Source organism: Pongo pygmaeus, chromosome 9, assembly GCF_028885625.2.
Source record: "Pongo pygmaeus isolate AG05252 chromosome 9, NHGRI_mPonPyg2-v2.0_pri, whole genome shotgun sequence".
In the NCBI taxonomy this organism is placed as follows: domain Eukaryota; kingdom Metazoa; phylum Chordata; class Mammalia; order Primates; family Hominidae; genus Pongo; species Pongo pygmaeus.
The window spans coordinates 61,809,030-61,825,950 of NC_072382.2; the positions used below are offsets into that span (position 1 = coordinate 61,809,030).

General features: G+C 39.3%; 1 protein-coding gene across 6 annotated transcripts in view; it reads left to right on the top strand.

The window, feature by feature from the left end:
• The window catches only part of RRAS2 (RAS related 2), an 81,213-nt gene that overhangs the window by 47,990 nt on the left and 16,302 nt on the right, over positions 1–16,921 (top strand). For 4 of the 6 annotated variants that reach the window (XM_054439390.2, XM_063671138.1, XM_054439392.2 and 1 more), the window contains exons 2-4: positions 14,849–14,936; positions 15,843–15,945; positions 16,126–16,234. In XM_054439390.2, the coding sequence (XP_054295365.1) occupies positions 14,849–14,936; positions 15,843–15,945; positions 16,126–16,234 (300 nt within the window). Of the gene's footprint in view, positions 1–12,985; positions 13,086–14,638; positions 14,659–14,848; positions 14,937–15,842; positions 15,946–16,125; positions 16,235–16,921 lie in introns of those variants that run through there. The other 2 variants (XM_054439393.2, XM_054439394.2) reach the window with 2 other exon arrangements.

The window sequence follows — 16,921 nt, forward strand, 5'->3', positions numbered from 1 at the left end:
TATGTCTACTTGCCTAGGAAAGTCCTAGTTTATGCCTGTTGTCCTGATGTAATTATTATTAGCATCCTCTTTGAGTCCCAGTTTGTCAGTAACTTATATGGTCATCCTACTTAATCTTTCAGTTCTTTTTTTCCTTGTCTGTAGAGAGAGAGCAGTGCCTGGTATATAGTAAATGTCATGTAAGTGCTTGCTGTCACTGTTATTATGATTACTTGACCTATCAGCAACCCTTATCTTTCACTCCTTCTTAAATTATTTTCTTCTCTTGGCCTCCTGGCTACCATTTTCTTTGTTCTCTTCCTACTTTTAGCTGCTCCTTCTCAGTTTCCTTGCCTAGATCTTTCTCATTTTCCTAACCTCCCAACAGTGGAGTACCCCAGGTCCCAGTCTCTGTTGTTTTCTATGTCTGATTCATCTTGTGACAATACCATCTATCTCCTGACTCCCAAATTTGTCTTCAGCCCCACCTTCTCAGTGAATCCCAGACTCATTTCTGTAGGTGTCTAATAAGTGTCTTAACAGAACATGTACAAAACCACTCTGTATTCTTGCCTCCATTCTCTACCCCACCAGCCTGTTGCAGCCCAATAAATGGTATCACCATTCTTACAGTTAATTAGGCAGAAAAACTTGGCATCATCTTTGAGTCTTTTCTGACAGACTCTATATCTACATCCAGTTTATCTGCAAATCCTATTGGCCCTCCTTTGGAAGTAAACACGGATCTGGCCACTTTACACCTCCACTCCAGTCACCTCCCTTCAAGCAGCAATTTTCTTTTCATGATTTATTGTAATAGCTTCTTAAGTAGTCTCTCTGATTTCACCCTTGACCTATAATCCAGTCTTCTGACTGCAGCCAGTATTACTTTTCATATGAAAGTCAGAACATTTTACTCATCTGCCTCAAACCCTCTAGTGGTTTTCATTTCACTTTGAATAAAATCTGAAGTCCTCACTGTGGCCTGCAAGGCTCCGCCTGCCTCCCTGTTAATTTTCTGAACTCATTAACCACTCTCTCATGTTTGTTGTTGTAGCTACACTGGCTGTCTTGCTGTTCTTCAGACATGTTACAGTAGTCTCACCGCACTGCCTTTAACTTAATGTTCCCTCTGCCTGGAATGATCTTCTAGATCACAGCATGGCTCACTCCTTCAGTTGATCCAGGATTCCCTTCTCCAATGTCACATTGTGCGTGGAGCCTTCTCTGGCTATCTTATGCAGTATCATATCCTCCCCTCCAACTCCTGCTGTTGCCAGCCCCCTTCATTTTTCTTCAGAGTTCCTATCACCTCTGATGTATTATGTTTGCTTATTTATTGATGGTCAATACTTCAAGAAACTGCCAGCCCTCTGAGAGCCTGGGATTAGATACTCAACTCCTGACACAATGCTTGGCACATTGTAGGTGCTCAGTTAGTATTTGTAGATTAAGTGGGGTGGTGAGTGAACCTAGGGAAGATTCCTGTGGCAGTTTTAGCAGTTTAGTAATAGAACATAGGCTGTGGAAATCACCCCCTTTAATTCTAGTTTTGCTTCTACAGACCATTCTCTGTTCTAGAAGAGGTGAGAAATGAAATTGGGATATAGGATGTTGGTAGGTAACAAGGGATAGAGGGGAGAGGAAGTGAAAATGGAAGTAACAGTCTAGACTCTGGGAAGCAAAAGTTACAACTAGAAGTGAGTTGGTTACCTACCTGTTTATGGGGCACCCTTCCATTTCTAAGTTTGGAAAGGAAAAGAGCCAATTTTTGAATGCTGATTTTTAGTTAAGCCGTGTACTGAGTACTTAATATCATTTAATCTTCACAATAGCCCTTTCAAGTAAGAATCATTATGTTCATCTTTCAGGTGAGGAAATTGAGACTTAAGAGATTAAATAACCTTCCCAAAATGATATAGCAATTAAGCGGGGTATGTGGGTCTGCCTGCCTCCAAAATACATGCTCTTTACTTCATAGCACCTGAAGGGGGAGTCTGTGTGCAGTAGTTCACATTTCATGTGGAGCTGTAAAGTACAGAAAATTTTCACGTTTTACTCCTTTTAAAAAACTCTTGAAAGTATCTCTCAGCTTTGCAAGTAATTAAATTTGGTGTCAGTGAGGAGTGACTTACTGCAAATCCCACAGCTATAAAGTAGCAGAGGTAGGGCTTCATGCAAATCTTCCTCTTTTAAAATCTGATATTTTTCTGTATTCCACAAATTTAAAACAAGGAAGTCCTTGATAGCACCTATAAATTATATTTGGCATATTGTAGGAGCTAAACGTGTCATAATAAAATTATATAGCTGGAAAGTGTCTTAAAAAGGTCATGAAGGGCAAACTCCTCATTTATAGCTGAGAGCCAGGAAAGAGGTTTAAGAGGTTTACTCATCTAAGAGCACTGAGCTAGTTGTTTGTATAGCTGGGACTAGAATCTAGCTTTTATTACTAAAGAGTTTATGTTTAATCTGTCTAGGTCTTTCAAAACTCTTGGGTTCCTTCTTTCATTCACGTATTTCAAATTTGAAAGCTACAAGAATTGTTTTCCTTCCATCCATATCTCCTAGCAACCCAGTTAAACCCACAGGTAAAGTTAATCAGTTTTTTGTGTGTCTTTCCAGAGATATTTTGTGCACATAAAGCAAATACATAAACTGTGGGTATTTAACACAGTATCTTGCAGATTGCTGTATATTAATGCATGAAGTCATTCCTTTTTTTAATGGTTATATTCATATTGAATGAACCTTTCATAATTTAACCAGGCATTTGCTGAATGACATTGTCCTTGCTGAAGCACATTGTGTTTCCAGTCTTTTAAAGACATTTCACTATGAACAACCTTGTACATATCATTTCTTATATGTGCAGACCTATCGGCAGGATAAGTTTCTGGAATTGAAATTGCTGGATCAAACAGTATCTTTGTGTATTTAAAAAAAATGACCTGCTTACACCTTTACTCGTAACTTACAAATGGGGCGTTTCCATTTTTAGTGAAATGACTTTACTTTTCTATTTGGCAGTAGCAGTTTATAATTTAAAAAAATAATGAATCACTTATTTTAAGGGGTACCAGGATTTTTTTTTAAACTGTCACAGGCTATGTGCTATGTTAGTATGGCAGGTTAAAGAAAGTGTAATGGAAGGAGTATTGCATTGGAGTTAGACCTGATTTGAATCCCAGTTCCACTTTGTGACCTTTGGCAGATTATTAAACTGCTGAGCCTCAATGGTCTCATCTGTAAAATGGTGGGTGCCTGTTATCCCAGCTACTCGGGAGGCTGAGGCAGGAGAATCACTTGAACCAGGGAGACGGAGGTTGCAGTGAGCCGAGATTGCACCACTGCTCTCCAGCCTGGGCGACAAAATGAGATATTCTGTCTCAAAAACTAACCTTACCAATACGGTTGTCTAGAACTATTGTATTTCATCACATTTCTCCCCGTACATTTTAGTATATCTGAAATTGAGATGCCTCATAATCAAAGGCATGTCATGAGTGTATTGGTAGCAGTTTTTTTTTCCTCTTCCTTTTTCTGCTTTTTTTTTTTTTTTTGGTTGTGGGGAGGGGGCAGGGTCTCCTCTGTTACCCAGGCTGGAGTGCAGTGGCACAATCACGGCTCACTGCAGCCTTGACTTCCCGAGCTCCCAGGATCCTCCCACTTCAACTTCCCACATAGCTAGGACCACAGGCATGTGCCATCATGCCCTGCTAATTTTTGTATTTTGGGTAGACACTGGGTTTCACCATGTTTCCCAGGCTGGTCTTGAACTCCTGACCTCAAGTGATCCATCCACTTTGGCCTTCCAAAGTACTAGGATTATAGGCGTGAGCCACTGCACCCGGCATTTTTTTTATCTTGGCATATAAAATAATGATGGTCTTACAATCAGTGCCATCTTAGATTTGATGAAAAAGGGTAAATTCACATACTGGGACAAGTGAACTATGCTAGGGCATGGTATAGGCTGAAGCTCAGTGTGATAGGAAAAGCTCAGGGTAGGGAATGGGATGTTAGAGGGATAGTTACAGTGAGGGAAGTTTCATTCTAGATCAGCAGTCAGCCCAGTAGAACAGCCACCTAGTGGGAGGCTAGTACAACTGATTGATGGCACAGGAGCAGGTATTACCCAAAATCCTGGGTATGTGGAATTGGAATTGTGGAGAGTTGTTGGTGGGTAATAAGACTTCGCCCCACAGTTGAGATTTAGGAACTATGTACTCACTTATGGCAGGAAGGCTTTATAAGAAGGGGGCTATGAGAGAAAATATTTGCAAATCATCTGGGCACAGTGATGCATGCCTGTAGTCCCAGCTACTCAGGAGGCTGAGATGGCAGGATCCCTTAAGCCTGGGAGTTTGACACCAGCCTGGACAACATAGTGGCATCCCATCTCTATAAATGAAGGAATGAATGAAAACCATTAAAAAAAAATTTGTAAATCATATTTCTGATAAGGGATTTATATCCAGAATATATAAAGTACTCTTACATTCAATGATAAGATAAAATTTAATAAGGGGCAACGATTTGAGTAGCCATTTCTGCAAAGAAGATATACAAATGGCCAATAAGCACACAAAAAGGTACTCAACATCCCACTAGGGAAATGCACATTAAAACTGCAGTGAGAGATTATTTTACATCCATAGGGTGTCTGTTGTAAAAAAAAAAAAAAAAAAAAATTCTTCTTTTTGTTTTTGGTAGGGGGGCGGTGGGGGATAGGATCTCACTCTGTAGCCCAGGTTGGAATGCAGTGGTGCGTTCGCAGCTCACTGCAGCCTCTAACTCCTGGGCTCAAGTGATCCTCCTACCTCAGCCTCTCACATAGCTGGCACTACAGTTACGCACTACCACATCTGACTAATTTTTAAATATTTTGTAGAGATGGGGGTCTCACTGTGTTGCCCAGCTGGTCTCGAATTCCTAGGCTCAAGTGATCCTCTCGTGTTAGCCTTCCAAAGTGTTGGGATTACAGGTGTGAGCCATCGCGCATGGCCAAGACTGAGTTTAATAACAGGTCTAGGTGAGGATATTGAAAAATTGGAACCCCCAAACACTGCTAGTGGGATTGTGTCTGTGGGTTTTAATTTGGGAATTCAAGGAATATCTCCTGAGGGTTTTAATTTGGGGACAGTGGGAAGAGAGATACAGTGTTTTTGTACTTAGAATGTTTTCAGAAGAAGGCTAATAAACCCAAGGAAGGCTATTGGAGTGGGGAGTTGGGTCAGGCTGAGAAGGCTGGAGTATACAAGTGGTACCCCAAAGACAAGCTTTCCCTCTATACAAGTTTTGTTTAGGCCTGGCTCTGTCCTCTGGAAAAGGAAAAGAAATTCTCTTCCCATTTCTTCTTAGGAAAAATTACCCTGCTTCAGAGGTTAGAACTTGGGGCTGATACTGGCAGGGCCATATCCAGTAGTAGCTTTTGTGGTTTGGCCTCTGAATATACCTGCAATTTAGGAAAAAACACCAAATAACTTATAAACAGACTTTTGTGATAGAACCAGTTTGTAAGTTGACTTTGTACTATACTTTCTGCTGGCACATACCAGGCCCATTCATTTGCAACTAAATACTATATGTGAGGTAATACATATATATTAGCTGAAAATGTATGGAAGGCAAATGAAGGCATATGGTTGCTTTAGGCAGTCTGAGACAATTGGCAACACTGAAGACCTCACTAAATTTTGTTAAAAAGGAACTAAAAGGATTACTGGATTTAGTGTAGCTTTTATTATTCTGCATTAGAGTTCTGGGGATTAAATTATAGACATATGTAATTGTACGTGTTAGATTAAATGAAATACTAATTTTAGTCAAAAACTGTACTTTAGTGAAGGAATATCAAGCATATTGGAAACATTTGACCAAAAAAATAAGGGGGGATGTTGCAGGGAACAAAGGTTCTCTGTGACATGACAGCTGCTGCTAAAAAGTGACACAAGGAGGAGCCCAGCTCTGGCTCACAGCTGCCTGAAGTTGCTGCAGTCTTCTCTAGTGTTACCAGAGGAATTTGCTCTGCTCTTGTTTTAGAAAATGGAGGCTACCAATGGCTAACTAGGTCCTTATTGTGCTTGGGGAAATTAATTCTTCTCTCCCCACTGCAGTCCTCCCCTACTTTGAGATCTGTGTGCAAGTATATTACTTAGCTTCAGGAAAGTTTTAAAAACCTTGAGCATGTAAATCGAGTTTTATATGTCCTGGGACATACATATAACACAATTTTAACTGGAACTCTAATTCATTTTAGCTTCTTTTGAAACCCAAAAGACAGAATAAAACAGTAGGTGCCAAGTTATCCTCATATTCCAAGAACTTGCATAGTGGGTAGCCTTAAACTGGTTTTGCACATGTAGCCCATACCTACCTGTAGGGAATAAAAGTGTTGAGATTATTAAGGGTTCTCTAAGACAATGTTTTTGGAAAGAGCTATTAGTATGTTGTATGTTTGGTATCCTTTCCTGCTTCCACACGTAGTGGAGGAGAGGAGAAAGATGCTTCTCCTTAAGCCCCTTTCATTTAAGCCAAATGATGAGGGAGGCTCTAATGGAGTCATTCTGAGAATTTGACGTGTATCCCCTTGAGTTTGGGGAATGAAAGGTTTAGTATACGAATCTATGGATCAGTAGCCCTGAGGCAGCAGAGCACAGAGAGGGCTGTATGTTAGCACTTTGTACTTGGAAAGACATTAGTGTTTCCTTAGGCTGCTGGGTGAAACCAGCTTAAAGCCATCTAGAAAGGGACACTGTGCTCGGCCACCTAGAAGGTGACATGAACCAGGAGGGAGGTACCCATGGAAACCCCAGAGATTGAGGGTTGGAGTTTTAAATGGCCAGGTCTCACTTAAGTTCTGGGAATTGAGTATGGAGGGCCCTCATGAAAAAGTTGGTATGAACATCACACTTAATTTGGTGTGGCCTTTTGACACCCCCATAGCTTTTCCCACTCCTTCAGTTCCCACCCTGAAGGAGCCAGAGACAGCCTTGTTGTGGGTAGAAGAGATGCAGAGCAGGGAGAGAGAGATGATGACAGGACCCCTCACATCCCCCAGCCCAACTAGACTTCTCAGCTCCGTCAGGAAGGGGAGAAGCTTCAATTTAGATGAGTATTGATTACTGCAATTAAGACAGTTATTGAAACCATGGTGTTCTTGGGGCTGAAGGATATTTAAACTTTTTTTCCCCCGTTTTTGTGGAGATAGGGGTCTCTCTATGTCGCTGAGGCTGGTCTCAAACTCCTGGGCTCAAGCAATCCTCCTGCCTCTGCCTCCCAAAGGGCTGGGATTACAGGCATGAACCATTGTGTTTGGCCTAAATATATTTATAGTCAAAGAATGATTTTAAAAAATTATGAGACTTGCCTTAGATTTCATTCAGGAACAAGGAAAAACTTTCCCACAGAGGAGCTTGGAGGGAAAGTTTTATGCTTATACCCATTGAGTTTAACTCAATGTTTCAGTTATTCATACATTCACTTACACACATACATGAAAAGATAAGCAATTGTAAAAGGAAATTGTAAGTAGCAATTATATAGTGTATATTAAGCTTGGTATATGTATTTTCCAAATCACAACTTATTACTAATAAGACAGAAGTTGAGAAAAATCCAAACTGTTGTCACTTTAAGGGTAAGAGAATATTGAGGTTGTTTTCTGGTTGGAGTGTTGAAAGCATTGCAAAGAAAGCAAGATGTGATTTGGGCTTTATCAGCTATAATTTATTAAGGGCCTACTGTGTGTCATCTGTTGTGCTTTGTACTCCACATAGACATAGAGTATTTTTAACTTTTCACAACAATCCTGCAAAGTTGGTGTGATTTTCATTTCATAGACAAGGAAACTGAGGTTCAAACAGGTTAAGTGAGCTGCTCTAGTTTCCCACAGCTGGCAAACTGATAGAACTGTGTCCGGGTCTATTTGACTTACATCTCAGACTCCCTCAATTCTGCTGCCTCCCTAGGCAGCCCCACACACCAGAGATACAGTGGTGGGACTAGGGACAGGATAGCTTCAGCCAGTGCTTCTGTCCTGGAAGAGGAGAATGGAGGCTACATAGCAGTCACTGGGGACCTGTGGCCCTTATTAGATCCCGAGGGGCAACTTTGTGAGCTTCCCCCTACTCCCTGGAAGTGGGAGCAGCTCCCTGGGAAGTTTTTCCTTTTCTCTTACAACTTCTTTGCTGCCACATCTGAAGTGGGCATTGGAATATGCCTTCCCTAAACTAGCCGTTCTTGCCCTTTTCTGTTGAGGAAATGGAGTTAGAGATGTGTTAGTTTACCCAAGGACTCAAACAGCTAGCAAGTAGGATGGCTTCTGGATTTAGATTTCAGGCTCTCCGACTCCAGAGCCCTTGTGTTTTCTTCTCATCATGTTGTCTCCAGTAAAGATATAAATCCATCTATTAATAGGAAGCAAGTTAATGAAATCTCATTTTGGTTTATCATAATTTAAAAAACAGTACGTGTTTTATGGATAGAAGTAATAATAGGGAAATGCTGTCTTAAACTGGAAGGGAGCAGAGAATCACAGAATTTTGCCTCTAGAATGTTTCATGACCTGATATCTGTGTGTAGTGTGGGGGTAAGGGGTGAGCTGAGCAGGAGCTCAAGAAGGAGAAGAAAAGAAAGTAAATTTGTTAGTCTTGGTTTTTGTTGTTTGTATGTGTGTGTGTGTGTGTGGTACATTTACTCTTTGTTTTATAGGCCAATAAGGGAATGAGAAATTTGAAATTTTATGAATTTTATTTATTTTTATTTTTGAAACAGTCTCTCTGTTGCCCAGGCTAGAGTGCAGTGGCATGATTTTGGCTTACTGCAACTTCTGCCACCCAAGTTCAAGCGATTCTCCTGCCTCAGCCTCCTGAATAGCTGGGACTACAGGTGCCCGCCACCACGCCTGGCTAATTTTTGTATTTTTAGTAGACACGGGGTTTTAACCATGTTGGCCAGGCTGGTCTCGAACTCCTGACCTCAGGTGATCCACCCGCCTCGGCCTCCCAAAGTGCTGGGATTATAGGCCTGAGCCACCATGCCCAGCCAATGGATATGTCACTTTCGATGGGATCAGTGGAATCAGGAATGGAAGATGAGTGTGAGTGTGTTTTACTTTCAGAGAGGCAGATTAGCAAAGTTATTTGATGTTTAAGCACTAAGCAGGTCACTTTACTTCTCTGACAAAGTCCCTGCCCTCATGGAATTTCTTTCTAGTTGGGTCGGGGAAGAAATGGACAATAAAAGTAAAAAATAAAAGACAAAGTAGATAAGATGTATGTGTTGTTAAGAGAAAAGGAGGAAGGGAGAAAAGAGGGAGGGGGGAAAAGTGAAAAAAAACCTGGAAAATATTCTGAGCAAGAAAAAGTATCAGCCTTCTACATGATGTAGTCTTGAGTAGAGTGATGTGAAAGCTCAGGTTAAAAAAGGATCACTGTCTCTTTCCTTATGTGCTACCACCAGATTTAGAAAAAATTAATTTTAATATGAAAACTGTCAAATATATACAAAAGTCCAGAGAACCTACAACCATATACACGTTGCCCAGATTCAGTATTTTTCAGGGTTTTCCTACACTTGTTTATCTGTTTCCATCCTCTCCTTTCCTTTTCCCTTCCCTTTTTTATACCCTATGGTTTTAGAGAACTCCTATGACTTTCCTGAGAGTGATGCTGTGCTCAGAACTGCCCTCCATCTGTTTACAACTCCCCAGTGGTACCTTAGAGCTAGCCTATCCTTTTTCTATGCAAGGGTGGTAGACTTAACCAATGTGCTGGATTCACTGAGTTTCCTAGAATTTCCAGTAAATTACCAGTCCCAGTGTGTAGACCAGGCACCACTCTGTGGCAGTGTTTGGGAACTACACTCTCACCAATAGCTTGGTGTCAGAAGAAAGTGAGTTGTGACTCCTTACCACTGAAGGCGGAAGGGCAACTCATCCCTTTTTCTCTCCTTCCTTCTTCTTTTCCTCCTTAACGTGGCTTCTTTGAATGGGGAGATACTGAGTTGGCAGTTCTCCTTAGGAGGCCAGCCCGAGCTCCTGTTACGCAGTCTAGTGGCATGTAAGCAGGATTATCCTGCTTATCCCAGCATAATATTATACTTTGGCATTATTAGGGGCTTCGGACAAACTTACCCAGATCGATTTTTTTTGAGGCGGGGGTTGAAACAGGGTCTTGCTTTGTTGCTCAGGCTGGAGTGCAGTGGTGCCATCATGGCTCACTGCAGCCTCATCCTTCTGGGCTCAAGCAATCCCCCTACCTCAGTCTCCTACCTCAGCCTCCTGAGTAGCTGGGACTATAGGCGCCTGCCACCATGCCTGGTTAATTTATTTTTTGTAGTGATGGGGGTCTCGCTATGTTACCCAGGCTTGCCAGACCAGATTTTATCTCTGTCTGAATGTGATAGCTTCCCTAATCCTAAATGTTTCTCCACATCTCCTGACAACTTCAAGGAAACTGAAGTTCATTTTCCCTTCCATACTACCGGGAAGGCATGCTGCCCTTTGAATGGGGGTATTCCCTGTCTTTTGACTAGGATTCTTCTGCACACATCCTTTCATGTCTATCAGGAAACATGTGCTCTCTCCATCCTCCACCCTTCCTTTCCCCTCAGTGTACTCTTTTGAGCCCTTGGGTCCGCCCTCCTTCCCTATCCTTGCCTGAACTGTTACTGTCTAGCTCAGTGCAATACTGTGCTTGCTTTTTTTCCCTCTTTTTTTTTTTTCTTTCTGCTACAGAACATCCTTTTTGGGCTGTGGTTGGTAACTTTTTATAACTTAAGGAGAGAGACTGTTTTCTGGCAAATTGCTGAGGCTCTGTGTTGATAAGTGAACACATAAATAGTTCTGTACATAACTGTAGTATTAACTATCTAACTTCTCTTGCCTTCTGAACAAGCATGGTATTGGCACTTCATGCTGTTTCTGTTTTTTGGCTTGGGTATAGATTTAAAATGCCCCAATCCCTCTTGCCCCCAGTAATACCTCAACTACTGATGGTTGTATAAAAGGCACTGGACTCTGAAGGTAGAGACCTTGTCTTTATGGAGTACTTAGTAGGTGCTCCATACATGATCACTGAACAAATGAGTGAGTGAAATCAAGAGAGCAAGGACAATTGGCCGAAGGGTTTCAAGTAGTGGAAAATGAGGCTTTGCATGGTGAACAACACAAATCAAACTGGATGACTTTGCATACTACATAAAACCTGGAGGGCTTTGCATAGTATGTAAAGAAACTACGGAATCCTATAAACAGCAGGGAGCCACTTAATTTATATATTCTCTAGAGGTATAATTCATATATGTACAGAAAAGTGTACAGATCTTAAATGTACAGCTTGATGGGTTTTTACTTATGTAAATTACCTGTGTAGTTGCTGCTCAGATCCAGAGACTATTTCCAGAACCCCAGCTTTCATCTTGATTCACAATGTTTGGATACCAAGTCCCAGAGGTCATGTGGTTGGTCTGAAGTGTAACTAGGACTATAATTATTACAGCTACTCCTGAGCTTAGCAAATCTTTATACTTGAGTAAAAAACACTAATTCAGACCATTTAACTGCATGACAAAAATAATAGTTATTATTATGGTTGACATTTATTAATCAGCATGCCTTGGCACTTCATATGCATTATTTCATTTTACCTGCTTCACAGGATTTTGTTCCTATCTCTGTTTTACAGATGCTGAAGATTAGACATGTAAAGTGATTTGCCTTAGGTCCCACAGCTAGAGAATAGCAGAGTTAGAATTAAACCCAGGACACTTCATCACTGGGACTGATTACTTATTGGTGATCTGTTGCCTCGAATATCTGGTACCCAAGTTTAACAAAAATGTTGCCTTTTTGGTGAGAGGTGATGCCTGTATTGGTTACCTGCACACAGTGAATGCTCTTAGGGATATTCTGACCTGTGGCTTCTTAGAATTTTGAGAGGGAAAGAGGTTTTTGATTCTATGATAGGCAGTTCCCAGAGTGATGTTTTGTTGGAGGAGGAATCTTTCAATGTGGATGGCTCTTTACAATTTACATGTAGCCAGTAGATGATGGTGTCTGTAGACAAAGTATGAAGATAGGACACAGCAAAGATTAGGCGTGAACCTAAATATCCAAAAATCCCAACAATTAATTTGTCTTAAAAATTAATATGAGTGGAAGTAAATGCATGTAGCAGTATGGCAAAATTCTTGTAATACTAAGATCGTGTTTCAAGAGTTAAGACATCCAAAGAAATGTCCATAGCGAGTAGAGGTAAAACAGTTTATTATACTGGACTTCAAAGTTGCAACAATCTTTTATATAACAATCAAACCAACAATCTTTTGTACATGTTAATATCTTAATCTCACAGTGCCAAGAACTGTCACATTTAAAGAATTCTAGCTATTGTGCATGGCTTGGACATTTGTAAAAAATGTGTTTAACATTTGTTTATTATATTTTAGGCCAAATCAGTAGGGACAGTGTAGCACTTTTAGGCATCAACTGGGAGTAGTCAGTGAAATTCAGGTTTTACAAGATATAAAAGCATGGCATACGAGGAAACATGTTTCAAGAAATGAATCTTAAAAAGTACAGAGCATGCTTTATCCACTTTGCTTGTGAAAGACTGCTGATTCCTGTTGTTTAGAATAGTGAGTATATAGAATATTGTTGCCAGTAAAATTTATTTACTTTTTGAAGTGGCATGGGTGCCAAAAAGTAAGTTCATGATTGTTTTGATACCTGCTTATTTTTTTTTTAAGGCTAGTTAAGTGAATTGATACCTGTTTATTTTTAAATGGTGATGGAGTAGTGGAGGAGATGGCTTCCTACTAAAAGTTAACTGCTGTTGGTAAACATTTCTTTTACAGACTTTGTTCAATAAATCATGCATTTAAGTGAAACATCAAAAAACAAATAGGATTATAGATATGGAATTCTGTGATTAAAGTTAAACATTTTAATTTTAATTAAAAAAATTTTTTTTAAGAGACAGGGTGTTATTCTGTCTTTCAGGCTGGAGCGCAGTGTGGCATGATCATACCTCACTGTAACCTCGAACTCCTGGGCTCAAGCAATTCTTCTGTCTCAGCCTCCGGAGTAACTAGGACTGCAGGTGTGCACCACCACATCTGGCTAAGTCTTAAATTTTTTGTAGAGATGCGGTCTCACCTTGTTGCCCAGGCTAGTCTGGAACTCCTGGGCTCAAGTAATTTTCACAAAGTGTTAGGATTGCAGGCATGAGCCACCATGCCTGGCTTTAAAGTTATTCTTAAGACTTAAATAAAATGTGGAAAGTGTCCTTCAAAAAAAATATGTAAAGTTATGGTATCAGGCAGATTAATATATCCCCTCCCAAAACCAGGGGGTTCTTTTCTGTCCTCTTCAGAGTGCTTGTTTCTGAGTAGCTCTCTGGTGTTTGCATAGGTCACCACGAATGTTGGGTCCCAAGAGCCAGGAACCCTTGCCTGAAGAAGGCTAAATACCCTTGATGCTGGTTCCTAGCATTAAGCTGTCTCCTTCCAAATCATTCCTTCAGATTTTGTAATGAGCCAGTGGGAAAATGGGCTTTGAGGAAGTCAGTCCAAAGTAGGTCAAAGGAGATACTCAGAACAAACGGAGGATGATGTTGGTGTCCTAGTTAGTGCCTGTCTGTAAGAAGAGGGAAATGCACTCTCACAGATTATTGTTGTTTTCTTTTTTAAACCTTTTTCTTTTTTGGAGACAGGGTCTCATCCCGTCACCAAGGCTAGAGTGCATAGTGGTACAATCATGGCTCACTGCAGCGTTGACCTTCTGGGCTCAGGTGATCCTTTCACCTCAGCCTCCTGAGTAGCTGATTTTTTTAAAACCCTTTTAAATAAAACTGAAATGTAGGCTGAGATTCTTCCCTTCTTACTTGGATACTTTAACTGTCCCTTTTTTTTTTATGGTAATGACTTCAATAGTTGGGAGGGTTTGATCAAAGAAGAGAGGAATAGAATTTAAGATAAAAAACAACAAAAGATGTCAGTGAAAGAGTAAGTTTGAGGTTCCTACTAATGAAAAAATTTCAAAATGATATTTTCTTATAGTACATAAGACAGTTGAAAGGGGAATAAGACAAAGTGTGAGAAAAGAAAGGTATAAGATGAAATGTTCCAGGCCTCTTTGTGTTGTCTCCATTTTTTCCAGTTACTTGACTTCTTCGGACTGATGATTATAATCAGGTTGCTAATTCAAATAGGTCTGAATTATAACTTACTGTGTTTTCTAATTTTTCTAGAGTTTGAGATCTAGATTCTTAACCTTAAATAATTACAAAAAAGTTGTAGATCTTTTGCAGTCTTGCATATTTCAGATATGAAAATTTAGAGATACCTAGTACCTTTTCTTCACATGAAGGTACTCATAAGAACATTTGGTGAGGAATTGTCATAGAGGGTAAACCCTAGTACAGTGAGAAGGTTTTGATTAGTTCTGGATAAGTGGAATTTGTTAAGCAAAGTTACACTGGTACATTGGTAGGCAGGTAATCATAAATTTTATTTTATTTTTTATTCTATTTATTTTATTTTTATTTTTGAGACAGGGTCTTGTCCTGTCTCCCAGGCTGGAGTACAGTGGCACAATCATGGTTCATTGCAGCCCCAACCACCTGGGCTCAAGTGATCCTCCTACATCAGCCTCCCAAGTAGCAGAGACCACAGGTACACACCACGTCGGCTAATTTTTTAATGTTTTTTAAGAGATAGGAGTCTTGCTGTGTTGTCCAGGCTGGTCTCAAACTCCTGGCCTCAAGTGATCCTTTTCCCTCGGCCTCCCAGAGCATAGGATTACAGGTGTTAGCTACCATGCCTGGCCATGAATTTTAAAATAAAGTTTTTTCTTTTCTTGCAGTCCTATTTTGTAACAGATTATGATCCAACCATTGAAGATTCTTACACAAAGCAGTGTGTGATAGATGACAGAGCAGCCCGGCTAGATAGTAAGTAAACTTCCTTTATTTGAAAATTTGCATATCATTTTTTAAAAAAGTAAGCGCTGATGTTTTGCTATGTTAAATAATGTATTTGAAATATTAGATGATCTGGAATATTAGCCCATGTCATTTGTAAGTTTTGATTGAAGAGTCCGCATAATGGGTAATTTAAATATTCCTCAATAAATGAAAAGTAAAACAGTGTTTATATTGATCTTGTTCTAGTGAAACTGGTCTCATTGCAGTTTGTTGAAGTTGATTTTATTGGGACAACTGGAAAAAACCTGTCAGGTCTCAACTCTTCCTACCTTTTGGCAAAGGTTAAAATGGATGAAGTGAATATAGAAAAAGTTTGATACTGTTACTTAGAATTTATAGCACAGAGGCTTTAGCAAATACTGTTTTGTGTCTAAACATCCCACCTCTCCACAAAGAAAGCCCTATTCTTCTAATATGTATGATTCTTTTATTTACAGAGATCAAAAATTACATTAGCACCTGCACTAAGTATGGTATTGGGGGATGGTGGTTATAACTCAGATTTCTTTCTTGAATTTACAGGTATCTTTTTCAGTTTTTTCCATGGAGGGGATAAAACATTCAAGTGATTTTAGAGGTTACCTGACTCCATCTGATTAAATGTGTTTGATATTTTTAAGCTTCTAATTAGTATGCTAATATATTCTAACCACAAAGTCAACCAGTACTGATGAAGATAAACTCTGTAACTGTCTGCCATTAGAATATATTTGCCTTTAGTATTAAGAATAAAGTACTAAGAAAGGAATGCCATTTCGGTATTATACCAAGTATGAGGCTCTCTAGAGGACTCACATTAATTGGTCTTGCCCTTGTGGGGAAGCAGTTTATAAAAAGCAGAAGTATAATTACATTTGTTGTTTTTTTCTTTAGTTTTGGATACAGCAGGACAAGAAGAGTTTGGAGCCATGAGAGAACAGTATATGAGGACTGGCGAGGGCTTCCTGTTGGTCTTTTCAGTCACAGATAGAGGCAGGTTTGTACCATATTAGAATGTAGATCCACTGTTCTTGTCAAGATCACTAGACTTTATTGAATTTGGACTTTTTGTTTTTATAGAAAAAGGAAAAATAAAATACTAAATGGGGCATGAGACTTGCTGAATTCTGATACTTGACCAAATTGATTAATTTGTTTTTGATTTTTTTTTTTTAAGTTTTGAAGAAATCTATAAGTTTCAAAGACAGATTCTCAGAGTAAAGGATCGTGATGAGTTCCCAATGATTTTAATTGGTAATAAAGCAGATCTGGATCATCAAAGACAGGTAAGAAGGAATTTCACTGTTGGGAAACCAATTGTTTATAATCATGAGTGAACTGATAGATTTAAGGAAATAATTGAAAGTCTAGTAAAAAAAATATACTGTGCTCCATGCCATTTAAGTGTTTATAGCTGAGTCTGGCACACTGTATTTATAGACGTCACAGTGGGTGAAAAATAAAAAGGAAGTAGAGTTGGAGAAATTAAAATTTCTTATTTTCAAATAGTTTTTCATAAAATTTTATAAGCCTGCAAGTGTTTAAACTAGCTTTATTCACATGTAATAATTTCTTGGATTACATCCAAAACTCTAACTTAGTTGTATAATTTCAAAGTTACCACTACAGGCGTAAGTTATTTGGTGTTAATACTAAATTAACTTCATGTAGAGAATGGCTTTCATTTAAATTACAATATTTGGATTTTTTTCTAAGTCACTTTAATGACTGAATTTTCTGTTAATTCTTTACATTGGCTAGCTCTAACACTTTAGTAACATTTAATAAAAGAATATTTTTAGTATTTAGTTCGCAGGCTAATTTATTTTCACTTGTTTCTTTACCCACTTATTGAAATTTTATTAGTTAAAACAGTTTTTTGGTAACATTGTACATTCATCTTTTTTGTAGGGGAGGGGAACAAGGTCAGTTTTATATTAATGCAGGCTGTTCATTTGTATTAGTCCATTCTC